At 44.8% G+C, this 27628-nt stretch overlaps 1 protein-coding gene across 1 annotated transcript in view; it reads right to left on the minus strand.

Annotated features, from left to right (window-relative positions):
- The window catches only part of lrrc74b (leucine rich repeat containing 74B), a 150942-nt gene that overhangs the window by 99941 nt on the left and 23373 nt on the right, over nt 1-27628 (minus strand). Inside the window, exons 3-4 of the mRNA XM_072247581.1 lie at nt 23214-23356; nt 14883-15015 (exon numbers count right to left, since the gene is read on the minus strand). Coding sequence (XP_072103682.1) covers nt 14883-15015; nt 23214-23356 — 276 coding nt within the window. The remainder of the gene's footprint in view (nt 1-14882; nt 15016-23213; nt 23357-27628) is intronic.

Below are 27628 nucleotides of genomic sequence, written 5' to 3' on the forward strand. Positions count from 1 at the left end.
TCAGCTGTTCGCTCGAAGTGCCGTCTGGCCCCAGGTACTCCAATGGGGACAATCCTTGAGAAGGAGCACTCACCCAGGGATTGCCAGGATCCTTGAGTTTATCAAAATGAGGTTTTGGTAGCCTAGAATGACAAAAGAGATTCGGCAGTATGTGCAGGCATGAGAGGTGTGCGCCCAGGACAAGGAACACCGTACTTGACCTCAAGGGCTCCTCCCCTCCCTACCTGTTCCAGAAAGATCTTGGGCACTCATCTCCATTGACTTTGTCATGGATCTCCCAATCACCAAGAGGAAGTCAATCATCATGGTAGCTGTTGATCATTTTTTGAATGTAAGTTCATTGCCTGGACCAGGTCTTCAGGATTCACGGATTCCTGGTGGACATTGTCTCAGATTGTGGTCCACAATTCACATCACATTTCTGGAGGGCACTCTATAAACTCTTAAGATCATAAGACCAAAAGATATAGAAGCAGAAGTAGGTCATTCGGCCCATTGAGTCTGCTCCACCATTCAATCATGGGCTGATCGAATTCTTCCATTCATCCCCACTCCTCTGCCTTCTCCCCATACCCTTTGATGCCCTGGCTAATCAAAAACCTATCAATCTCTGCCTTAAAATGCATCCAATGACTTGGCCTCCACAGCTGCTCATGGCAACAAATTCCACAGATTTACCACCCTCTGACTAAAGTTATTTCTCCGCATCTCTGTTCTAAATGGACGTCCTTCAATTGTTAAGTTGAGTCCTCTTGTCCTAGACTCCCCTACCATGGGAAAAAACTTTGCCATATCTAATGTGTTCAGGCCTTTTAACAGTTGGAATGTTTCTATGAGATCCCCCCTCATTCCCCTGAACTCCTGGGAATACAGCCTAAGAGCTGCTAGACGTTCCTCATATGGTAACCCTTTCATTCCTGGAATCATTCTCGTGAATCTTCTCCAAACCGTCTCTATTGTTAGTATATCCTTTCTAAAATAAGGACCCTAAAACTGCACACAATACTCCAAGTGTTGTCTCACAAGTGCCTTATAGAGCCTCAATATCACATCCCCGCTCTTATATTCTATACCTCTAGAAATGAATGCCAACATTGCATTTGCCTTCTTCACCACTGACTCAACCTGGAGGTTAACCTTTAGGGCATCCTGCATCAAGGACTCCAAAGTCCCTTTGCATCGCTGCATTTTGAATTCTCTCCCCATCTAAATAATAGTCTGCTCATTTATTTCTTCCACCAAAGTGCATGATCATATACTTTCCAACATTGTATTTCATTTGCCACTTCTTTGCCCATTCCCCTAAACTATCTAAGTCTCTCTGCGGTGTTTCTTCAACACTACCTGCTCCTCCACCTATCCTTGTATCATTGGCAAATTTAGCCACAATTCCATTAATCCCATAGTCCAAATCATTGACATACATCATTAAAAGCAGCAGTCCCAACACAGACTCCTGTGGAACTCCAGTGATAACCAGCAGCCAGCCAGAATAGGATCCCTTTATTCCCACTCTCTGTTTTCTGTCAATCAGTCAATGCTCCACCCATGCCAGTAACTCCCCTGTAATTTCTTGTGCTCTTATCTTGCTAAGCAGCCTATTGTGCGGCACCTTGTCAAAAGCCTTCTGGAAATCCAAGTACACCATATCTATTGCATCTCCTTTGTCTACCCTGCTTGTAATTTCCTCAAAAAATTGTAGTAGGTTAGTCAGGCAGGATTTTCCTTTTGGCTTCCTTCCTTTCCATGCTGGCTATGGCCTATCTTGTCATATGGCTCCATGTACACCGTAATCTCAACCCTAACAATCGAATCACTTGTCAGCCACAGTAGTGTCCTTCTTCCATTTGAAAATTTCTTCTTATTTGGAATATATCTGTTTCGCACTTCCTAATTTTTTGCAGAAACTCCAGCCATTGCTGCTCTGCTGTCCTTCCTGCTGGTGTTCCTTTCCAGTCAAACTTCGCCAGTTCCCCTCTCATGCCATTGTAATTTCCTTTATTCCACTGAAATATTGACACATTGGAATTTAGTTTCTCCTTCTCAAATTTCAAAGTGAACTCGATCATATTGTGATCACTGTTCCCGAAGGGTTCCTTAACCTTAAGCTCTTGTCACCTCTGGATCATTGCACAAGACATAATCCAGCACAGCCAATCCCCTAGTGAGCTCAAAAACAAGTTGTTCTAAAAAGCCATCCCTTAGACATTCTACAAATTCTCTCTTTTAAGGTCCGGTACCGGCCTGGTTTTCCCATCCACTTTCATGTTAAAATCCCCAACATTTATCATGACATTGCCCTTCTGACATGCCTTTTCTATCTCCTGCTATAATTCGTAATACACATCCCGGCTGCTGTTTGGAGGCCTGTATACAACTGCCATTAGGGTCCTTTTACCTTTGCCATTTCTTAACTCAACCCATAGAGACTCTACAGCTTCCAATCCTATGTCATCCCTTTCCAATAATTTAATATTATTTCTTATACACAGGGCCACACCACCCCCTCCCCCCCGCCTACTAATCTATCTTTCTGATACACTGTATATCCTTGGATTTTCAGCTCCCAATGGCAGCCATCCTTTAGCCAGGTTTCAGAGATGGCCACAACGTCATACTTGCCAATCTGTAGCTGAATTTCAAGATCATCTATTTTATTTCTTATGCTGCGTGCATTTATATATAACGTTTTCAGTCCAGTATTTGTTGCTTTCTGTTTTAACTGCACCATGCCTCTATTGCCCTGTAACTCATCCCATTGGCTGTGATTAAGCTTCATCTCCTGCTTGTCCTTTCTATCTTCTCTGTTGCACGCTATCTTTGATTTACTTCTGTCTGCCCCTACCTCAGCCCTATCACTCTGGTTCCCTGCCAAATTAATTTAAACCCTCCCGAACAATTCTATTAAACTTGCCTGCTCAGATATTGGACCCCTTTGGGTTCAGGTGTAACCCGTTCTTTTAGTACAGATCATATCTCCCCCAGAGAGGCCCCAATGATCCAGGAACCCGAAGCCCTGCCCCCTACACCAGTCTCTCAGCCACGCATTAATATGCCTGATCATGCTATTCTTGTGCTCGTTAGCACGTGGCACCAGCAGCCATCCTGAGATTACTACCCTGGAGGTGCTGCTTTTTAAGTTTCTGGCCCAATTCCCTAAATTCTCTCTTCAGGACCTCCTCCCTTTTTCTACCTATGTCATTGGTACCAACGTGTACCAAGACTTCCGGCTGTTCATTCTCTTCCTTCAGAATACTCTGCACTTAATCTGAGACATCCCGTACCCTGGCACCTGGGAGGCAACACACCATGCGGGTTTCTCTATCAGGCTGACAGAACCTGCTGTCTGTTCCTCTCACTATGGAATCCCTATGACTTCCACTTTCCTCACCTTCTTCTCTCCCTTCTTAGGGGCAACAGCAAGCCTTTCCTTTGGGTTTCACCCATTGTCCAATGGCCAGTCGGAGCGGACCAACCAGGATTTAGAACCCGACCTTGGAAAGATCGGATAAGTGGTGTGACCGGGGACACCTCTTTTTCCCTTATTAGGGACAGAGAGAGAGAGAAATATCGAATTACCGGGTGAATGAGTAGGCTTTGGGGTACTGTAAGTCTGTGTCTTTACTGATGCTTCATTGCACTCTTGAGTGCTTAGTGGAGGGTGCAAATGCCTTTTTGCTGGTGTGGGGGTCGTCGCTTTGCTGCTGCTTATGCGTGGGGGGAGCTTTGAAGTTCTAACATTTTACTGTCATTCATTCTTTGGGGCACTCCTCTGTTTTCGTGGATGTTTGCAAAGAAAAACAATTTCAGGATGTATATTGTATACATTTCTCTGACATTAAATACACCCATTGAAACCTATTGAAACCATTAGGTCACCTACAACACCTTACATTATTTGGCACATGGGATGTCACCATTCGAGTGCCAGTCTGGTTATCCTCCACCTCTCTGTATGGAGGGGAGGAGAAGATGGCGACACGACGCAGCCGCTCCAAGATGATATTGTATTTGTTAAATAGGTACCATGCACTATCCTGATTTGTTGGAGACAGATGTGAGAAGCACGGAGGAACATCTGGAGAAACTTCTGAAATGCCTGCTTCGCTGCCGCTGCTACTGTGCGATCGAGAATCTCCGGAGGAGAAGGCCCCAAATTCTCAGCTTTGCCTATTGCCTGTTGCCAGGGCAGGGGTCGAAGCGCTCGACAGAGATGGTGCTCGGTTCTCGGTGTCGGAGGCTCGAAGTTTTCGGATGGACTCAAGAGTCGGCTGTGGTCGGATGCTTCCAGGGTGCTGCATCGGCAAGTTTGCGGCGCTGGAAGCTCATGGCAGGAAGAGAGTTTCTCTTCCTTCTACCGTGTGCATGAGATAGTGGGACTTTCAAGAGACCTTGAGACTTTTTTTACCGTGCGCATGGTCTGTTCTTTATCAAATTATGGTATTGTTTTGCACTGTGTAACTATATGTTATAATTATGTTGTTTTTGAAAGCTTTTTTAGTCTTGGTTTGTCTTGTGTTTCTGTGATATCATTCTGGAGGAATATTGTATCATTTCTTAATGCATGCATTACTAAATGATAATAAAAGAGGACTGCGCGTCCTCATAATCTAATCTAATCTTTCCAGAACAAGTGGTCAAGGTTGGGGTCCCTGCGGTCAAAGATCTCATCCAATGGTGCAAGTAAAAATGGATTAGGCGGGAGATATTTTGCTGGACTCTACCCGGAAAGCGGAGACCAAGTTGAACAAAAAGAGAAGACAAGGTCCTGCTTTACAGCCTGGGCAACAGGTCTGGCTGTTCGGTCATGATTTGCTTCTCAGAGTAGAATCCAGAAAGTTGGCGCCCAAGTTCATTGGACCCTTTGAAATCCTGAGGAAAGTAAACCCGGTGGCTTACACCTTGCAGCTCCCCAAGACGCTAAAGATCAATTTCACCTTCCACATTTCAAAATTAAAACCTGTCTGCACCAGCTCCTTAGTCCCACCACCATCCACGTTTATTGAGGGGGAACAGGTCTTCACGGTGAAAAGACTTCTGGACTCACGCATTGCTCCAGGGGTTCATCAATACCTCATAGACTGGGAAGAATTCAGACCCGAGGAGAGCTGCTGGGTCCCTGAAATAGAGATCTTGCATCCAGTTCTCATCCACAATTACCATCACTGCATTTCTTAGCAGCCAGGGCCATCACGAGTCGGCTGTAGGGGAGGAGGTCCTGTTATGAGATGCCCCCAATCGCATCAGCTTCCGGGATTTAGACACTCAAACTCCCTGGAGTACGGATAGTTGACGCAGCCCCTTTAAGGGTTCAGCTAATTGGTAATCATGGTTCAAGAATTGAGTATTTAAGGAACACTTGAACTGTGGTTTGGCGCTCAATCATAAGCCTTACTAGTGATTTCACCTAGTGCTTGTTTTGTGCTCAGTTCTCAATCCCGTTTGGTATTGTGTCTCAATCCTTGCCTCGGATACTCCAGTATTTGGGTCCAAGCCATTTCATCAAGGACCCTCGTTACAAGGTCATTGGGTATATTTAAAGCAGATGTTGATAGATTCTTATTAGTCAGGGCATGAAGGGGTCCAGAGATAAGGAAGGAGATTGGAACTGAGAGGGTAATGGATCAGCCAGGATGAAACGGTGGAGCAGACTCGATAGGCCAAATGGCCTAATTCTGCCCCTATTTTAAAAAGTCAACAAATTCACTGGAAAATATATTATATTCCTGTGTGAAATATGAAACAAAAAAGTGTTGTGACATTAATAGGAGTAACATCCAAAAGTGTGGAAAATATGCTAGTGTGACACCACCATCTCAAGGGTGCCAGATTACAGGAGTCTTACTGTAGTTTATAAATGATCAGAAGTCAAAAACAGGAATGTTCCAAGAAGTCTAAATGCTTGTCAATAAATATAGGTTATTAACATGTCACAACCAACTAATGAATATAGTTTTAAAGACTATAGGAATGTTGCCCCTTACATTTAAAACACAATATGTTAAAAATGTTGGTAAGCAGGAGAATCTGTTTGTCAAGTCGGTTTTCTTTTTGTTCTTTGAAAATGTGCAGTTTCCCCACTTGAAAGGGATTGAATGCGTCTACCTGAAGGTTTTTTAACTGGATTCCACTCAATGACCAAACAACTTCTCCTTTTTCCTCCTTTTATTTTTCGCAAGTGCAGCAGTTTGATAGTTCCATTAGTTCCATCAACCAGTAGCCATTAGCCATTAGATATTAGTCATTAGTCATAAGTCATTAGGTGAAAAACTGGCTACCTCTCCGGACTTCGTAGACGGATTCCAACCTGCACCTCTCCACTTCCTCAAAGGACCGTTATATTTTCAAACTGGGCGACCCTTTCTGAAGATTCCCGAGCTCTTCTTAAACCTCACGTCATTTCCCAGAAGCTCCTGCAAGTGATGATCCCCGTGACATGAAGCTAGCCCTAACCCTAAACGCAGTGACAGCAGTGCTCTTTTCCATGAAACAGTCTCTCAAGTTATTTAAAGTTCAGTATCTTACCGCAGATTCCAACGCCGCTCCCGGACTGCCGCTGTGATGTTGCGGGGTCCTCCCGATGTTCTGGGCAGAAGCAGCACTCAGGCAGTGGGTTCCATCTGGTCTATCAGTGGATTCTTGCTACTACTTTTAAATTTTATTTTCTTTTGCCTCTAGGTCCCAATACTCTTGAGAAACTCTAGTTTGTTGACACCTCCCACTCAATCTTCCCATGAAAACACTGGGGAGATCGCCAGCTTCAAAGGCAAACTTGGTGGTCCCAGTTTGGTGTTCTTACGATGTATTGTTGACTTGACTTTCCATCTGTTCCTCAGCAGGTAGTAAGACAACCAGCCACCTGACATCCCTGTGAAGGATGGTGGCTTGGTTCCTGTCTTTTTTCCCATCAGAGATTGGATGCCTTGTTGTTACTTTCAGAGCTTTTGTCACAGGAACGCTGTAGCTTCGGAAGATCCTGACGTTGATGTCCCTCACGATGCCTTTGCTGTCTGGATTAGTATTGACGACTCTGCCAAGCTTGAAATGTCCTCTCTGTGCATTTTGGTCGCTTAACCAGACGATGTCTCCAACAGTGATGTTTCTCTGTGCAGTATGCCACTTGCTTCTGACAAACAAATTAGGACCTGCGAGTTGGCTCTAGCACCTCCAGAAGTTGGTCACCTCTGACTGCATTGCTTGGCGTCCTTTGTAGGGGTAGCTGGAAAAGTCAAAGGTTTTGAAATCCCCGCTTTAAGATGCTCAACTGAATAGAAGAGTGTTGGGTGTGACATACTAAATACAGTCTTCCCGGCTCTGTACCCTGGCGTCAATTGGGTGCTCATTGGCAAAGTTGGCTGCTATGTGAAGAGTAGTCTGGAACTCACTGTAACTGAGCCCAGACTCCTTCCCAAGACTCTGGAGTGCCCTCTTTACAATGCGTACAGCGGCTTCTGCAGCACCATTCCTGTGTGGAGAATCAGGCGGATGGATTTTCCTGTTCCACTCTGTTCCATTTTTTGCTGTGGTCTCCTGCAGGGCTGCTTCGTTCAGGCCATCCAAGAATTTGTACAGCTCCTCCAAGACTGGCTTTGCTCCAATGAAATTGGAGCCCGGATCTGACCAGATCTTACTTGGATGTCCCCTGATTGCTATGAACCTTTGATAGGCCATCAGGAATCCTTCGGTTGATAGGGTGTTTACCAACTCTGTGTGGATGGCTCTGCTAGCCATGCGGCAAAAGACCTCTCCCCAGACTTCCAGCGTTACTCTTTTTTTGATGTCATCTTTTACTTGGTAAGGTCCAAAGAGGTCCACTGTTGTGAAGTGGAACGGTGCAGCAGGTTCAGTTCTTTCTGGCGGCAAGTCACCCATTACTTGTTGAAATTTCCTTGCTTTTGCCTTCCTGCAGAGCATGCAGCCATCAAGAACTTTTTGGGCAATTTTCCTTCCCCTTATGAATCACGCCTTTCTTTTCATCTTGAGCAAGGTTCCGGCCACACTCTCATGACTCTCATTGTGGGCCTCCTGAGTTAACAGTGTGGAAACCCAGGCATCATAGGGCAAGATGGGGACAGCAACTTGATCTTCTTTGAAGATTTGCACTCGGCCACTGCAAACCAACAGCCCAGAGTCTTGGTTTTTGTAGACTACCAGCCTGTCTGTAGTGGTGCTTGGGAAGGTTGCGCCCTTTTGTGCTGCTAGAAAAATGCCTCTTAGAGCATCTTCTCGTTCCCTTACTGAGATGACTCCTGCCAAAGAAATTGCCTCCCACTTTCATCACAGTCATCCACGGCTTGAATTTGTCCAAAGAACTTTCTTGCTGCTCTCCAGATCCGTGCAACTGTTTTGACTAGTCGAGTTAGAACACTGAACCGCTTGATGTCCACAAGGCTTCGGATGGCTGACGCTGCAAGTGGTCTCCATTGTTCTGTTTTGACCTGGTACTGTTTTTGTGCTGGTTCCTGTTTCTTTGCCTTGGACTTTGTCAAAGCAGCAACAAATGCCTTCTTTTGCAACTTGTTGATGCTTTCCCTGGCAGTGGCTGCTGGTTCTTTGGCTGATTTCATCGGCCACTCATTCACTGGCAAACTCAAAAACTTTGGCCCATTTTGCCACTCTGAGTCTTCATCCAGGTCTTGAGGGCTGGCTCCTCTGGATATTACATCAGCAATAATTTGCGGACCAGGAATCCACCACCAGTCCTGGATTCCTGTGCTGTTTTGAATCTCTCCGATCCTATTTGCAAAGAATGTTTGATTGCTATATTTTTCTCGCTGTACAGCACCAAGGACTGTTTGGCTATCAACGAAATGGTACCACCTCCCAACTTGGATTCGGCTATGCAGCTCATAGTACTTTCTCAGGCATGAGGCAAACACTGCTCCACACATCTCTGCTTTGACAGCATCACCTTTGTGATCCAAGGGAGTTAATTTGGCTTTAGATTCCACCAGCCTGACGATTGAGCCCTGGTCCGAGTTCCACCTTAGATACATCACTGCTCCATAGGCGTGCTCGCTTCCATCAGAGAACGTGATTGCCCAGGGTTCCTCAGTGAAACATGGGGGAGTCAGTGCCTTGGTGAACTTTACCTTGCCAAGTTAAATGTACTCCTCGAAGAGCTTAATTGCATCCTCCCTGAGGCCATCTGAGAGTGCCATGTCCAATGTGTCTTTGACTGGACACCTTTCGCCCTTTGCCTCTTGGAACACCCTTCGTACCAGAATAGCTCCCTTCTGCTTAGCAAGAGTTACCAGGCCAACTGGGTCATACAGCCCTGATACTTGGCTGAGCAGTTCTCTTTGTGTCGGGGGTTTAGCGTCTGGTCTCTGATTTGCTCTTGTAGAAGGTCTTGGCCAAGTCTCATTTTTTTCTTTCTCTTCAAGAAATTGATTGCAATCATGACATGGAGCTTGTCCTCTTCTACTATGTAGCCCAGGCCAAGTGTCTTGTTGTCATCATCGCACATTTGGTTTGGCAAGACCGTGGTTTCTGCCTTGGACTTCTCCAGCTTGTCATTGTACCCTTTCCTCCCACTTTGCTCAGGAAAGACCCAAGGTTTGAGCTTGAAACCTCCGGCCTTCAGGATCTGCTTCACATTTGCTGTGATGTATTTCAGCTGGTCAAGGATTGTTGTGGGATGTGAGAATGTCATCAACGTAGCTGTCGTGTTGGAGCACCTGCCGCTCCTCTTTGAGGTGGGTGAAAGGAGGGAGGTTAGCAGTTTCTCACATTGCTAGCTGCGCAATGCACCCTGCTGGTTTATCTCCGATGTTCACTCTTGTGATTGCGTATTCCCCCAGCTCCTCATCCTTGGAGTCTCACCAGAGGAATCTATGCAGGTGCACTTCTCGGTCTTCCAACCAAATCGAATTGTACATCCTTTTTATGTCATCTAGAGCAGCGTATACTCCACCCCTGAATCTGAGTAGGACAGTGCGAATCTGGTTGAGGACATCTGGACCTTTCATTAGCAGGTTGTTCAAGCCCCTGAACTTTTGCTGCTGTTCTACACGAGTCTCACTGGGGTCGTGACAGAAATGCGGATTCCGAGCAATAAGGTGACTCACGTACCAGACTGGCCTGTTCCAGTTGATGACCGTGTCTTTGGACAATTTCATTGCAGCCCTTCAATCGACTATGTCATGCACTTGAGCAGCGTAGGCAGTTTTCCACTCGGGTTCTTTGGCTAATTGTTTTTCCGTCCTGAGAAATGTAGCCTCGATTGTTCTTTTATTGTTTGGCAAGGAAGCTGGATCTTCTATCCAAGGATATCTGGCGTGCCAATGTGGTTCCTTGCTGTGGCAGTCACCTGTGACATGGGTGAGGCCTTTTCTTACAACTTCAAGTTCCCTCTCCCCAGCAAGAGTCATTCCTTTGCCGCCCGGCTAGCAGTTTCCGCGGCGGCAACCTCCGCATTTTGGCTCGCATGCTGCGCCAATACTATCCCACTTCCACCACTCCAGTAAGTGCCGGTTGGTGCCTGAAGTACCTGACTCCTGGTACTTGATGTCATCCTGTTTGTTTGGTGGAAGTTGCTCTGGGACTCTGCTGGTGAGCTCCTCGTATTTACAGCAGCTGCTCTCATTGACCTTGCAAAATGTGTCTTGGACATGTGGGCCGACACATACAGCTCCTCAAAGAGATCAGGATGTGTTCCTCCGACTGTCTTCCCCAGTGGGCTGTCCCACGGCACGAGGTCTCCAACAGCTCTGGTTCTCTGAGGCGCTAGCTGACCTTCTCCATAGCTTATGAGTAGATTTATTTCTCCGGGTCTCACAAGTTCATCAAGTGGTATGTCTGGGAAGAATTTCTGCAGTTGCTTTGGTAACACATATTTGTGGACATTTGCAATGCTGTCTAGTCCATAACAAACCAATTGGTGTGATTTGAGAGTGCCCTTGGGAGTGTTTACTCTGATTTTTAGAAGGGACCGCTTTGTCTCCACCTGAACCTTCATCCCCCCAACTCCATGGACGACGAGAGTGATTTCCTCACTTCTGAGGTTCAGTCTGCTTGCAGCCTTGTGGGTTATATAATTGGTGTCTGAAACCAAGTCAATTAACGTCCCAGCAACACACATCAAAGTTGCTGGTGAACGCAGCAGGCCAGGCAGCATCTGTAGGAAGAGGTGCAGTCGACGTTTCAGGCTGAGACCCTTCATCAGGACGAAGGGTCTCGGCCTGAAACGTCCACTGTACCTCTTCCTACAGATGCTGCCTGGCCTGCTGCGTTCACCAGCAACTTTGATGTGTGTTGCTTGAATTTCCAGCATCTGCAGAATTCCTGTGGTTACAATTAACGTCCCGATTTTTTGCCCAGCATTAGCTGTGACCTTGAGAAGCATCATAATCACTGGCAGCTCTGGTAATCTACTCTCCACCAGAAGGCCTGATTTATCTTTCACAGTGCTGAAGGCTCTGGCTGCTGTGTTTGAAAATACATCACGACATTGTTTGGCCAATTCTGGTGAAAGTTTGCTGAAGAACTCCTCTTGATCCTCTGTATATTTCTTCCTGCCTTTATTTTCCTCTGGACCAAATCTGCTCTTTTCTGACCTGCGCTGCTTTTCTTTATTTCAGCATTGGGGCACAGATAGTAATGATTTTCAGGAGTATGCCCATTCTTGCAGTCTTGGTTTTTACACAGATAGGCGGGTTTGCAGTATGAGCTGTCATCATGAACCTCGAGACGCTTCTTGCATGCTCCCAACTTTCTTACTGCAGCCTTTTTCTCTGGTAGCTTTAGCACTCGAAACTGTTTGCAAAAGTAGAGCTTCTTATTGTGCTGACAAGAAAAATGCTGTGGCACCAGACTATACACCCTGCATGGTCGTCGCTTGACTTGGGGGACTTGGTTCTGGCATGTCTTGGCTCAGCCCTGATTTCTCTTCTACTTGGCTCTTCATCCCTCAGTTGCACGAGCTGCTCATATATGCTCTCTTGCCCTTTGAGGAATTCTAAGAGACAGTCAAACCGATTATCTGGTGCCACAGCATTTCTCTTGTCAGCGACATAGACCAGCCATTCCTTTTTGAGAGTTTCTGGAAGTTTACTTTCAATTGATTTTGTCACCAGTGGATTTTTGATAGCACCCGTGTCTCCAAGGTCACTCAAGTCTTGAAGTGCCTTTTCCACAGCTTGAATTAATTCCACTATTTTCCGTGACTGATGATTTCTGACAGCTGGCATTTTCTGTAACTCTTCCACTATTTCAATACCAATGCACGTTTGATTCCCATAGCGGTTTTCTAGAACACGGAAGATGTCACCTGCAGTGTTATAAGTAGTGAGGCGAAGGTCTCTTCTGATTTTGTCATCAAGACTGTCCAGTAGTTGAACCTTTTTCACCTCTCTTGAACCGGTCGGCTCTCCCTGCCTCTGGAGTGCTTCCCAGTCCTTTCTCCACCTGTGAAAATCACGTTTGCTGCCAGTAAACTTGGGAAGGGCCATCAGTTTCAATCTGATGGTTGGCGTGGGAAAATTGGAGGAAAAGCCCAACGCCATCAGTATTAGTCTTTCAGCATCCTCCTTTCTCCTTGCCTGCATGAAGTGGGCCCTCTTGGAAATCAACTTGGGGATGTGGAGTTCGAGCCCCTTTAGGTGACTCTGAAGGTCCTTCTGATCCCCTGGCGGGATCCATCATTTTCACCGACCATGCACCTCCTTCACTGTCTTTACCAGCCCTTGCTGGTGGTTAAGCATGAAGTCATACGCCTTCTGGTTGCCATCGGGTTGTATAGCAGCGACGTTTTAACATTCATCCTCTGCTGCTTGTAGTGTTGTGAACAATTCAACATTTCCAAAGTTGGTCCAAAGAGTCCCCTGGATTAGGCTTCTGACCTCCTTTAGTTTCAACTCACACTCATCTGCCGTCTTTGCCAGGTCGGCTTTTTGCTGTTCAGTTAACACAGCTACTTCCTCTGTGTTCAGCTCCGCCTGCAGTTCTGCAGAATCTGGCCTCCACATCATCATTGGCTTCCATGACTTTCTCGGCTTCTATTGTGAGTTTATTGAAATTGACTCTGAGCTCCTCTTCAGACAGGTCTTCATAGGTCCTGGTAATACCGTTGACCAGATGAGAAAATAATCTTTTTGCTGTCGTTCGCTCTACCTTGAGTTGCTCAACTGATTTCCCAATAGCTTGATCAGCCATGTCTGATTTCCTCTGCAGGCTTTTCACAGGTGAGAAGGTAAGTACAACTTTTTAATGATGCTTTGATGTTGTTTTATCTTAACTTGATTTTCTTCCTTTTTCAGGAATACAGATTATTGCTCCTGCTGTTCCAGCTCAAAGCTCCCAGATTTCTGTTTCCTGGTCCTCCAATTTCTCAGTCAACCAGTTTTTTCACTGTCAAGTCGGATTTCTTTTTGTTCTTTGAACATGTGCAGCTTCCCCACTTGAAAAGGATTGAATGCGTCTACCTGAAGGTTTTTTAACTGGATTCCACTCAATGACTAAACAACTTTTCCTTTTTCCTCCTTTTATTCTTTGCAAGTGCAGCAGTTTGATATTTCCATTAGTTCCATCAACCATTAGCCATTAGACATTAGTCATAAGTCATTAGGTGAAAAACTGGCTACCGCTCCGGACTTTGTAGACGGATTCCGACCTGCACCTCTTCGCTCCCTCATAGGACCGTTATATTTTCAAACCGGGCGCACCTTCCCGAAGGTTCCCGAGCTCTTCTTAAACCTCGCGCCATTCCCCAGAAGCGCCTGCGCGCAATGATCCCCATGACATGAAACCAGCGCTAACCCAAAAAGCAGTGACAGCAGTGCTCTCTTCCATAAAACAGTCTCTCAAGTTATTTAAAGTTCAGCATCTTACTTCAGATTCTAACGCTGCTCCCAGACTGCCACTGTGATGCTGCCGGGTCTTCCCGATGTTCTGGGCAGAAGCAGCACTCAGGCAGTGGGTTCCATCTGGTCGATCAGTGGATTCTTGCTACTACTTTTAAATTTTATTTTCTTTTGCCTCTAGGTCCCAATACTTTCTAGAAACTCTAAATTGACTTGACACTGTTATTACCACTGGAAACATTATTCCCAATGGTCAGATTACCAAGGACAAGCCCTTCCTCTCACACTATACCCCATCATCTGCCCTTTCTGTTCCTTGTTCCATGCTCCAGGAGACTTTGAATAATCACTTCCATACCTGTCCCATAACCAATAACGAAGGACAAAAGCCATAGGACTCACCACTGGGCCACTAACCATTACTACTTACACTTGAAAATAAACACAACCATCAGGCCAAGCCTGTGGTTATAACTTGGATGGATGAGTTATCACGTATATTTTCATGGTGACTGAAAATTATATAGTAACAGAAAGGTAAAATGTCAGCTCAACAGAACAAAGATGGCAAACTATGAACTTACTACTTGTTACTTTACACTTCAAACAATATAGTTGGATCAGATGCACAGTCACACCCTTTTTACATAAGGGAAAATAAAATGGATAACATGAATGCAAAACTACAATAGAAATCTGAAAAAAATGACAGAATGGCAAACTTGAAAAGTTTATGGTAAAATATTTAAATTAAAATTGTCCAACAAGCAAACCTGAAAATAGTGACACCAAGTCTAACTTCACATTTGGTCCCATCCCACTCACAGCCTGCAATACCTGTCCTGTATGAAAGGAACTTATATTAGTAAGAATAAGTGGAAGGGATAGTCACAAAGGTGAAATAAGGTTACCTATTTTGGTTTCAAAAATTATCCAGTAATTTCCTCTCCACCCTTTTCTCTTCTCCCTTTCTCATAAACACAATTCCTACTTGGACACAATATGAATGGTGAACCGACATATCAAGAAGCAGTATCATACCACTCTGCAGAATGAATTTGATACATAAAAATGGTCAACCTGCAATGTAACAGTTCTCCTTCAGCATCTCTGCAATTGCTTTGGCACCTGCAGCCTCCAGCCAGTTATCCTTCAAATTCAACTTTACAACTGTGGTGTTGGTTATCAGAGAAACGGAAATAGCTTTGGCTCCCTGAAAATAATAAAATACAAAAAAAAACTTTAAAGAATGAATCATTAGTAGTCTAAAGCTGACAGGCTGAGAAAACTAGAAGCTGGAGAGTGAATCGAGGTTAAGATCTTTTTCTTGTGGAATACAGACTTGTTTTGTTCTCAAAATAAACTGTTCATACGAAAGATTTGATCTCTCTGAAGATGCTGTTCTCGCATTGGTATGCAGTTTACTGCAGGAAGACTAACACCAGTTTAAGGACTTGAACTACACTGTGGTGGCAGGAAGGCTCTACAACAGGTAGCTAACACTGCCCAACACATCATTGGCACCAGCCATCACAGACATATATACAGAAATGTGCCAGTAAAAGGCCAGCAATATTGTGAAGGATCCCACCCACCCTTCTCATTGACTCTTTGCCCCAATTCCATCAGGAAAGAGGCATAACAGCAGAGCATCCATTTTTGAGTTTGACCATCAAACTCAAAAACAGTTACTGTTACAGTGATCTGGCTGATCAACACCTCCACCCATTAACCCACTCCACCACACTGTCCCTTCCCACCACCACCACTTTATCATTTCCTGTCAGAGTTACCTTATGTACAGATATTCCTGCACTTGGAGTCACTTTAAGTACATACAATCAGTCTATTTACATAAGCTAATTTGACATATTTATATTTATTGTGGTTTTTTATGCTGCATGCTTTGGATCTGGAGTAACAATCATTTCACTCTCCACTTATGTACTGAAGAATGACATTGCTGAAATACAATAGGAACAAAGTACTGGATGGAGGAGCCTTGACTTTATTGGATATCTTGGGGACTTGATGAATATACATTCATTTAAAATATTTTAGGGAAATAAATAGTTAGAGCCAATTCCTCTAAATTTTAGAAATAGATATTGCAATATACAAGGGCTTGCACAAGTATGTAAAAATGCATGCAAGTGACTTTGGAGAATATCAGCCATGATGCCAATCAGAGCTAGAAAACATTGCCGTTAAGCTCAATTTCAGAAATTTGAGATCAAAATCTAAGCTAATGTTCTAATAGTATTAAGAGACTATTGTACTGTCAAAAATTGAATTGACAATTATTTGGCATGATGATAGCTTTTTGCAGCTATTCATCAGCTTTTCTGCTTATTGTAGATGATCATCTGATGGCAGCTGCATATTTGTCACTGTATACCCTATTTCCACAAGAGCAATGAAATGTCATAAGGAGGTGGCAGGGAATGGACCCAAGTGCAAGACACAGATACTGAAGTACTCGGGACAGGACTAGGATGCAGGGTGAGGGCTAGGATATGGACATGAAAACTGGGAACCCGGAACAGGACTGGACAAGAGAGCTAGGAGCCCGGGCTTGAGACTAGAGGCTTGAGGCTTGGGGTCTTGAAGCTTGGCTTGGGGCGGGGCTCGAGGCTTGGGGTCTTGAAGCTCCTCCTGGGCAGAGCGTGGTACTCCTGGGCAGGCCGCAGTACTCCTCGACAGGGTGCGGTACTACCGGGTAGGGCGCAGTACTCCTGGGCAGGGTGTGGATCAACTAGGCAGGGTGCGGATATGCACCTGACCAAGGCAAGGGACAGGAAGGGACAGAACTAACCGCAGGATAACGGCAAGATGGCCTGACTTACCCGACGGAGGCAAAGGGCAGGAAGGGACAGAATTAACCGTAGGGTAACGGCAAGACAGCCTGACTTACCCGGCGGAGGCAAGGGACAGGAAGGGAGCTAGGTACAGGGTGGCTCCAGGACAATACTTCAGGCGAGACGAGGCGAGAGTTACCAGCAAGACAAGGCAAGGCTTCAGGCAATACAAGGTGAGACAAGAACTTCAGGCGAGGCGAGAGTTACCGGCAAGACAAGACTTCAGGCGAGGAAACAGAAGGCAGGGGGAGGGATACAAGGAGTAAGGACAAGAACAATCCAGCAGCCACACAGGTCTCTGGAGGTATTTATGCAACCAGCCCCAACGAGAATCAGCTGCCTCAATTAGTGCTCAACAGGAACAGAAACAGGGTAGACAGGAAAACCTGGAGCAAGGGCCGATGGACCGGACCATGACATGAAATGGATTGTCAATTGGAGTGCTGTTAATCTTCTCACTTCACAGCTGCAGAAAGGAGGAAGTCTTGGAGAGGGGTTGTCTACAGAGTCTCTGTGGGTGGAAGTTAGGAACAGGAAGGGGTCAATAACTCTACTGGGTGTTTTTTAAAGACCACCCAATAGTAACAGGGACATCGAGGAGCAGAAAGGGAGAGAGATTCTGGAAAGGAGTAATAATAACAGGGTTGTTGTGGTGGGAGATTTTAATTTCCCAAATATTCATTGGCATCTCCCGAGAGTGAGGGGTTTAGATGGGGTGGAGTTTGTTAGGTGTGTTCAGGAAGGTTTCTTTACACAATATATAGATAAGCCTACAAGAGGAGAGGCTGTACTTGATCTGGTATTGGGAAATGAACCTGGTCAGGTGTCAGGTCGCTCAGTGGGAGAGCATTTTGGAGATAGTGATCACAATTCAATCTCCTTTACCATAGCATTGGAGAGGGATCGGAACAGACAAGTTAGGGAAACAGTACTGGGATAAGTACTTGGAGCTATGATGTGGTGGCCATTACAGGGAGTTGGATGGCTCAGGGACAGGAATGGTCACTTCAAGTGCCGGGCTTTAGACGTTTCAGAAAGGACAGGGAAGGAAGCAAAAGAGGTATGGGCGTGGCACTGTTGATCAGAGATAGTGTCACGGCTGCAGAAAAGGTGGACGTCATGGAAGGATTGACTACAGAGTCTCTGAGGTTGGAGATTAGGAACAGGAAGGGGTTAATAACTCTGCTGGGTGTTTTTCATAGGCTGCCCAATAGTAACAGGGATATCAAGGAGCAGATAGGGAAACAGATCCTGGAAAGGTATAATAATAACAGAGTTGCCGTGGTGGAAGATTTTAATTTCCCAAATATCGATTGGCATATCCTTAGAGCAAGGGGCTTAGATGGGGTGGAGTTTGTTAGGTGTGTTCAGGAACACAATATGTAGGTAAGCCTACAAGAGGAGAGACTGTACTTAAGGGTATTGGGAAATGAACCTGGTCAGGTGTCAGATCGCTCAGTGGGAGAGAATTTTGGAGATAGTGATCATAATTCTATCTCCTTTACAATAGCATTGGAGAGAGATAGGAACAGACAAGTCAGAAAAGCATTTAATTGGAGTAAGAGGAATTGTGAGACTATCAGGCAGGAACTTGGAATCTTAAAAATTAGGAAAAGATATTCTCAGGGAAAAGTAGGGAAGAAATGTGGCAAACGTTCAGGGGATATTTGTGTGGAGTTCTGCATAGGTACGTTCCAATGAGACAGGGAAGTTATGGTAGGGTACAGGAACTGTGGTGTACAAAGGCTGTAGTAAATCTAGTCAAGAAGAAAAGAAAAGCTTACGAAAGGTTCAGAGAGCTAGGTAATGTTAGAGTTAAGGCTAACAGGAAGGAGCTTAAGAAGGAAATTAGGAGAGCCAGAAGGGGCCATGAGAAGGCGTTGGCAGGCAGGATTAAGGAAAACCCCAAGGCATTCTACAAGTATGTGAAGGGCAAGAGGATAAGACATGAAAGAATAGGACCTATCAGGTGTGACAGTGCGAAAGTATGTATGGAACCGGAGGAAATAGCAGAGGTACTTAATGAATACTTTACTTCAGTATTAACCATGGAAAAGGATCTTGGTGATTGTAGTGATGACTTGTAGCGGACTGAAAAATGAGCATGTAGATATTACGAAAGAGTATATGCTGGAGCTTTTGGAAAGCATCAAGTTGGATAAGGCGCTGGGACCGGACGGGATGTACCCCAGGCTACTGTGGGAGGCAAGGGAGAAGATTGCTGAGCCTCTGGCGATGATCTTTGCATCATCAATGGGGATGGGAGAGGTTCCGGAGGTTTGGAGGGTCGCGGGTGTTGTTCCCTTATTCAAGAAAGGGAGTAGAGATAGCCCAGGAAATTATGATCAGTGAGTCTTACTTCAGTCATTGGTAAGTTGATGAGAAGATCCTGAGAGGCAGGACTTCTGAACATTTGGAGACGTATAATATGATTAGGAATAGTCAGCATGGCTTTGTCAAGGGCTGGTCGTGCCTTACAAACCTGATTGAATTTTTTGAGGATGTAACTAAACACATTGATGAAGGAAGAGCAGTAGATGTAGTGTATATGGATTTCAGCAAGGCATTTGATAAGGTACCCCATGCAAGGCTTACTGAGAAATTAAGGAGGCATGGGATCCAAGGGGACATTGCTTCGTGGATCCAGAACTGGCTTGCCCACAGAAGGCAAAGTGGTTGTAGATGGGTCATATTCTGCATGGAGGCCAGTGACCAGTGGTGTGCCTCAGGGATCTGTTCTGGGACCCTTACTCTTTGTGATTTTTATAAATGACGTTGATGAGGAAGTGGAGGGATGGGTTAGTAAATTTCCTGATGACACAAAGGTTGGGGGTGTTGTGGATAGTTTGGAGGGCTGTCACAGGTTACAGCGGGACATTGATAGGATGCAAAGCTGGGCTGAGCAGTGGCAGATGGCGTTCAATCCAGATAAGTGTGAGGTGGTTCATTTTGGTAGGTCAAATATGATGGCAGAATATAGAATTAATGGCAAGACTCTTGGCAGTGTAGAGGATGAAAGGGACCTTGGGGTCCGAGTCCATAGGGCACTCAAAGCTGCAGCACAGGTTGACTCTGTGGTTAAGAAGGCATACGGTGCATTGACCTTCATCAATCGTGGGATTGAGTTTAAGAGCCAAGAAGTAATGTTGCTGCTATATAGGACCTTGGTCAGACCCTACTTGGAGTACTGTGCTCATTTCTGGTCGCCTCACTGAAGGAAGAATGTGGAAACCATAGATAGGATGCAGAGGAGATTTACAAGGATGTAGTCTGGATTGGGGAGCATGCCCTATGAGAATAGGTTGAGTGAACATGGCATTTTCTCAAGTCAAGTCAAGTTTATTTTCCTTTCAACCATAAGCTGCTGGTACAGTACATAGTAAAAATGAAAAACCATTCCTCCGGGATCCTAGTGCTGCATGAAACAACACAAAAACTACACCAGACCTGCACAGGACTACATAAGTGCAAAAAACAGTGCAGAGCAGTACAATAATTAATAAACAAGACAATAGGCACAGTAGAGGACAAATTACAATATAATAATAAATGATGTAGATGTCAATCTAGACTTTGAGTATTGAGGAGTCTGATGGCTTGGGGAAGAAACTGTCGCACAGTCTGGTCGTGAGAGCCCGAATGCTTTGGTACCTTTTCCCAGATGGCAGGAGGGAGAAGAGTTTGTGAGAGGGGTGCATGGGGTCCTTCACAATATTGTTAGTTTTGCAGGTGCAGCGTGTGGTGTAAATGTCTGTAATACCGGGAAGAGAGACCCCGATGATCTTCTCAGCTGACTTCACTATCCACTGCAGGGTCTTGCAATCTGAGACGGTGCAATTCCCAAACCAGGCAGTGATGCAGCTGCTCAGGATGCTCTCGATACATCCTCTGCAGAATGTGGTGAGGATGGGGGGGTGGGAGAAGGACTTTTCTCAGCCTTCACTTAAAGTAGAGATGCTGTTGGGCCTTCTTGGCTATGGAGCTGGTGTGGAGGGACCAGGTGAGATCCTCCGCCAGGTGAACACCAAGAATTTGATGTTCTTAACAATCTCAACAGAGAAGTCATCAATGTTCAGCGGAGAGTGATCTCCTGAAGTCAACAATCATTTCTTTTGTTTTGTTCACATCCAGAGACAGGTTGTTGGCTCTGTACCAGTCTGTCAGCCACTGCACCCCCTCTATGTACGCTGACGCGTCGCTCTTGCTGACGAGACCTACCACGGTCGTGCCATTGCCGAACTTGATGATGTGGTTTGAGCTGTGTGTTGCAGCACAGTCATGGGTCAGCAGAGTGAACAGCAGTGTACTGAGCACACAGCCCTGGGGGGCCCCCGTGCTCAGTGTGATGGCGTTGGAGATGCTGCTCCCAATCCAGACTGACTGAGGTCTCCCAGTCAGGAAGTCCAGGATCCGGTTGCAGAGGGAGGTGTTCAGGCCCAGCAATTTCAGCTTTCCAATCAGGTGCTGAGGGAATGATTGTATTGAATGCTGAACTGAAGTTTATGAACAGCATTTGAACGTATGTGTCTTTTTTGTCCAGGTGGGTGAGGGCCAGGTGGAGGGTGGTGGCGATGGCGTCATCTGTTGAGCGGTTGGAATGATACACGAACTGCAGGGGGTCCAGTGAAGGGGGCAGCAGGCTCTTTATGTGCCTCATAACGAGCCTCTCAAAACATTTCATGATGATGGATGTGAGAGCAATGGGAAGGTAGCCGTTCATGAGACGTGACCTGATAGGGGTGTACAAGATAAGGAAAGGCATTGATCGTGTGGATAGTCAGAGGCTTCTTCTCAGGGCTGAAACGGCTAGCACGCGAGGGCATAGTTTTAAGGTGCTTGGAAGTAGGTACAGAGGAGATATCAGGAGTAAGTTTTTTACGCAGAGATTGTTGCGTGCGTGGAATGGGCTGCCGGCGGCGGCGGTGGAGGCGGAAACGATAGGGTCTTTTAAGAGACTCCAGGATAGGTACATGGAGCTCAGAAAAATAGAGGGCTATGGGTAAGCCTAGGTTGTTCTAAGGTAAGGACATGTTCGGCACAGCTTTGTGGGCTGAAGGGCCTGTACTGTGCTGTAGGTTTTCTATGTTCTATGTTCAACGACTTTAAGAGGAGGAAGAAGATGAAAATAATTAATGAGGGTTACAAAAACAAAGTACTTAAAAATATAAAATAAAACAGGAGATGTTAGAAGTAGATAACAGGTTTTCAGCATCTGTGAAGAAGAACACAAGAAAAATAAAGTTAACATGCTTTTCTATAAAATGAATAGCATGTTGGCTACTTCTTGCATTTTTTTTCATTGGTAAAATAGAAACTTAGATTTTTGACCTAGGTTATGTAAAAACAATATCCATTCATCACAGAACCTAATAATGAAAGTGAGTATAATATCAGCCACAATTATAATTTGCATTTAGCACAAGAAATAATATAAATGATGAAAACAAGAGGGGAATAATCAGTCAATCCTGGCCCCCCAACCATTCAAAGAGAATATGTTTGATCCTGTACCTCAGTACTTTGTACACTAACCTTTTGATTCTCTTATCTAAAAATCTAAGGACCTACCTTATTGGGAAAGGTTGAACAAGTTAGGACTTTATTCCTGGAGCATAGGAGAATGAGAGGAGGTATACAAAGTTATGAGGGGTCATAGAAAGAGTAAATGCAAGCGGATTTTTTTCCACTGAGGTTGGTTGAGAATGGAACTAGAGGCCATGGGTTAAACGTGAAAGGTGAAATGTTTAAGTGGAATCTGAGGGGGAAGAGAAATTTATGGATGGGAGGGGTATGGAGGTCTATGGTCCTGATTAGGGTCAATAGGAGTAGGCAGATTAATAGTTCGGCACAGAGTAGATGGACCGAAGCTTAAACACTTCTCATACAACAAACTCACTGTCCCAAGGTAAACTTTCTCTCTTCACAAGTATATCCTTCTCTAGACAGTGCTAGATAGATGCAAACATGAATTTTCATATTCATTCTCATGCGGACTCTATATATTGAATAATGACCTCTCTGCTCTTGCATGCAAATCTTCTTGCTCTAAAGACCTGGTGTACTTGTAAGTCAACTTTCAGTGACTTAAGCACAGAGACATACAGCAACCTCTAAACACTAAAACATTTTGATTTCCAACCAATTTTAAAAATGGACATGCCCAAGAACAAACTTCTGTCCCAAGTATAGAATTAGTAAGCAGGTCTGTTAGATTTTAAACCCTGAAAGAAGATAATACCAGCAGACATGGGGTCTTCAACATCTTGAGAAAGAATAACTTCGAGGAGGAAAAGGTAATGAGTCTAGATTGTAACAAGATGAGGCTGCTAGCCAGGAAGAGGTAAAGCCTAAAATTCTGTTTAATTTCCACCTCAGGGTATGAAAACAATATTTGATAAACATTTCAGCAAATATAACCACTGCTGACCAGTGTCACAGCAGAAATGGAAATTCCATTTAAAATCCAGAAACTTATTTAAGTGATGAACTTATCCACTGCCAGTAAAATCAGTGGAAAAGTTCTTTCTAATAAATGTATAAAAGTTGGTCTAACCTTTGGTCCAAGTCCATAATGCATTAGAGACAGCTCTGAACTGTTCATATTCTGCAAAAAATAGGAGATTGGTACTACTCCATACATTTCGCATGCCTGCTTATACTGAGCCTTCCCTGTAGCATCATAGGTACTTGTACCTTCTGTAAGAAAATCAAATCAGATGAGTAAATTTGACATACAACACTGAAGTGTGTCCTGGCTTTATTTAAGCTAATGTCAATTGTGGTTAGAATGTCAATCCCCTTACAATAGCAACATATAAATGCATTATTCACTTCAATTTGCACTCCATGGATGCTCCAAAAATTCACTTAACTTACCTTGAAATTAAGGCCCTAGTTGTGGCCAGTCTGTTTGATAATATGGGCTGCTGGACTGTAATCCAGTACTATTCCCAACTGCTATGCATTTTCCAGCAGGAAATAATGGAATCATATCTCTCAGAAAATTTTACCACTCGTTAGCCAGTTTGGAAGTTTTGTGATAGCATTGGCTCTAACATCTCAGAGTTATGTTGTATAATCAAATAAAAGCTTCAGCACCATGATGTTGAGATATATCCTGGAATGCGTTGGGGCACATCATCAGTGATGTAACCTGGTGTCATCAGGTGTTTTGGATCTTTCAACATAAGTCACCCTCGCCCAGACGTCCCAGCGAGGGTTGTTCAGGCCCTGGCTTGTGTCCCAGCAGCATTAGTCTATGAGTCACACTTCTTGATCCATAACCATCTGGAGGCTCACTCAGTAGCCTCTGTGATGGTCCTGATAGCTCTTCTCTTTGCAGTCCCTGTAATGCCAAGGAGAGAGTAGATTTGCTAGAACCTCTACAGCCCACCTCTATAGGCTTGCATCATGTCCTACACCCCTGTCTCTGGCACTGCTCTACTAGCTCCTGGTATAAAACAAAACACAGAATAGTACAGCACATGAACAGGTCATTGGGCCCACAATGTTGTGCCAAACCAGCCAAAAAGCGAATCAAAAACACCCAAACACAAATCCTTCCTACCTCTACCATGTCCATATCCCTCCATTTTCCCTACATTCAAGTGCCTACCCAAACATCTCTTAAAAGCCTCCAATGTATTTGCCTGACCACCATATCAGGCAGCGCATTCCAGGCATCCATGCCTCTCTGAGTAAACAAAAACTCATCCCTCTGGTATTAGAGGGATGATTACATGGTGGAGGATTACAAATACCTGGGGATACATATTGACAATAAACTGGACTGGTCAAAGAACACTGAGGCTGTCTACAAGAAGGGTCAGAGCCGTTTCTATTTCCTGAGGAAACTGAGGTCCTTTAACATCTGCCGGACGATGCTGAGGATGTTCTACGGGTCTATGGTGGCCAGTGCTATCATGTTTGCTGTTGTGTGCTGGGGCAGCAGACTGAGGGTGGCAGACACCAACAGAATCAACAAACTTATTCGAAAGGCCGGGGATGTTGTGGGGATGGAACTGGACTCTCTCACGGCGGTGTCTGAAAAGAGGATGCTGTCTAAATTGCATGCCATCTTGGACAATGTCTCCCATCCACTACATAATGTACTGGGTGGGCACAGGAGTACATTCAGCCAGAGACTCATTCCTCCAAGATGCAGTACAGAAAGTCATAGGAAGTCATTCCTGCCTGTGGCCATCAAACTTTACAACTCCTCCCTTGGAGGGTCAGACACCCTGTGCCGATAGGCTGGTCCTGGACTTATTTCATAATTTACTGGCATAATTTACATATTACTATTTAACTATTTATTATTTATGGTGCAACTGTAACGAAAACTAATTTCCCCCTGGGATCAATAAAGTATGACTATGACTATGACTAGATACTCTCTGTTCACTCTGTCTGTGCCTCTCATAATCTTGTAAACCCCAATCAGACCTCCCCTCAGCCTATGATGTTCCAGTGAAATCACTCCAAGTTTATCCAGCCTCTTATGATAGCACATGCCCTCTAAACAAGACAGCATCCAGATAAACCTCTTCTCATCCTCTCCAAAGCCCCAACATCCTTCCTATAGTGGGGTGACCAGAAGTGTACACAATACTCCAGATGTGGCCTAACCAGCTTTTTATAAAATTGTAACATAACCTTCTGAATTTTGAACTCATGTCTCGACTAATAAAAGCAAGCATTCCATAAGCCTTCTTAACCACCTTATCAACCTGTGTATCCACTTCAAAGAACTTTGAACTTGGATCCCAAGATCTCTCTGCTCAGCAACACTTCACATTTATCTGGGCTAAACCAGACATCCCACCCTGTAAAAATTCATTTCAGGGAGGTAGCACCCCCTCCCCACCCCGTCGACCTCCAAGTATGTAATACTTTGTTTAGTGATTTTGTCTAATCCGTAAACCAAGTTGGGTGTTTGCAGCAAATGTGACATTAAAATATATTATATTATATTATATTATAATGTTTATTCTATTACAACTTTAAGCAAGTCTACAGGGAGTTTGGCCTCATCACGTAGGACATCAATAGTGTAGCTCCTTAGCAGTTAGCCCCTAGTTTAAATAATGTTGGCTATGCTGTAATGACACCTGTTAAACTCAACTCAATATGTCTTTTACATTTTAACCCACCATGGGCAATAGAAAAGTCACTGTTGCAAACGAGCAACACTGTCACTATTTTTGAGGTCGACTGTAAAGCCCGCCCACAGAGAAAACTGATAAGTCTACTTAGTAGGGGTCCCCAATATTTTTTGCATCGCAGACCAGTTTAATATTGACAGTATTCTTGCGGACCGGCGGACCGGCCGACCGGGGGGGGGGGGGGGGGGGGTGTTAATCACAACCACCACCCCCGCCCCAGTCGGCCGGTCCGCAAGAATATTGATAAGTCAATAGCATCATAACATTTTAAGTAACGTTTGGATAATAAACACACAGTGCATATTTTCCCCGTATGAACATATAAAATCATTGCAACACACCAATATCGCTGAATCAGTGGGAGCCCTGGGCTTGTTTTCCTGCAACAACACGGTCCTATCGAGGGGTGATGGGAGACAGCGATACTCGAAGGGGGTTCCTTATGTCCAGTCTATTCCGCAATTTAGTTTTCGTTGCATTCATTGCAGAAAACTCCGCTTCGCAGCGAGATGATGTTGGAAATGGAAGCAACGTTTTCAGAGCTTTCGTGGCTGTCTCAGGATATTTAGCCTTGACTTTGATCCAGAATATCGGCAGAGATGTTATGTCAAACATACTTTTCAGCCCGCCGTCATTTGCAAGCTCCAGGAGTTGATCTTTTTCCCGCGCTGACATGAATGACGCGTGCCTAATGACTTCGCGTGCGTTCAAGTTCAACAGTGCGTGACAGGGAATGAGGAAAGGTGCAAATGACTCATATCGTTTCATATCACCAAATCATATTGTGGTTGGGGACTACTCTTAGCACGAAGAGAGACCAATCAGGATGCTCGCTCTCCCTCTCCCTCTCAAAAAAATCTATTTCCGGGATATCATATATAATTTCCGGGCGTCAGGGAGCCACTATCGATATGCGGGAGACCCCCGGATCTTCCGGGAGAGGTGGGATGTCCGTTAAACTCCATCTGCCATTTCTCAGCCCATATTTGCAACTAATCTATATCGTAATGAATTCTTTGCTAATCTTCTACACTATCAACAACTCCACCAATCTTGATATCATCTGCAAATTTACTAACCCAGACATCCCACCTCTCCCAGAAGTTCCGGGAGTCTCCCACATATCGATAGTGGCTCCCTGACGCCCGGAAATTATATATGATATCCCGGAAATAGATTTTTTTGGGAGGGAGTGAGAGAGAGAGAGCGAGTGTGCCATGGCAGAGTGTTCCAAAAAAAGAAAATATAAAACGTACTTCAGCCCAGACTATACTAAAGTGTACCTCTGCATAATAGGGGTCAAAATAATGACAGTGTTGCTCGCTGCACTGTTTGCAACAGTGACTTTTCTATTGCCCATGGTGGGTTGAGACTGTAAAGGACATGTTGAGGTGAGTTTAAACGCAAACAACAGGAATTCTGCAGAGTCAACTGCACCTCTTCCTACAGATGCTGCCTAGCCTGCTGCGTTCACCAGCAACTTTTATGTGTGTTGCTTGAGGTGAGTTTAATAGGTGTCATCCGTTCATTAGCATAGCTAACATTAATTAAACTAGCTGGCTAGCTGCTAAGGAGTTACTGTATTGCAGACATCCCACCTCTCCCAGAAGTTCCGGGAGTCTCCCGCAACTTCTGGGAGTCTCCCGCAAATTGGTGATGCTACCTCCCTGAAATGAGTTTTTGCAGGGTGGGATGTCTGCTAACCCATCCACTACATTTTCATCCAATTCATTTATATACATAACAAACAGTAGAGCTTTCAGCACAGATCCCTGTGGAACTTCACTAATTACAAACCTCCAGC

This window comes from Mobula birostris, chromosome 31 (assembly GCF_030028105.1).
Source record: "Mobula birostris isolate sMobBir1 chromosome 31, sMobBir1.hap1, whole genome shotgun sequence".
NCBI lineage: Eukaryota > Metazoa > Chordata > Chondrichthyes > Myliobatiformes > Myliobatidae > Mobula > Mobula birostris.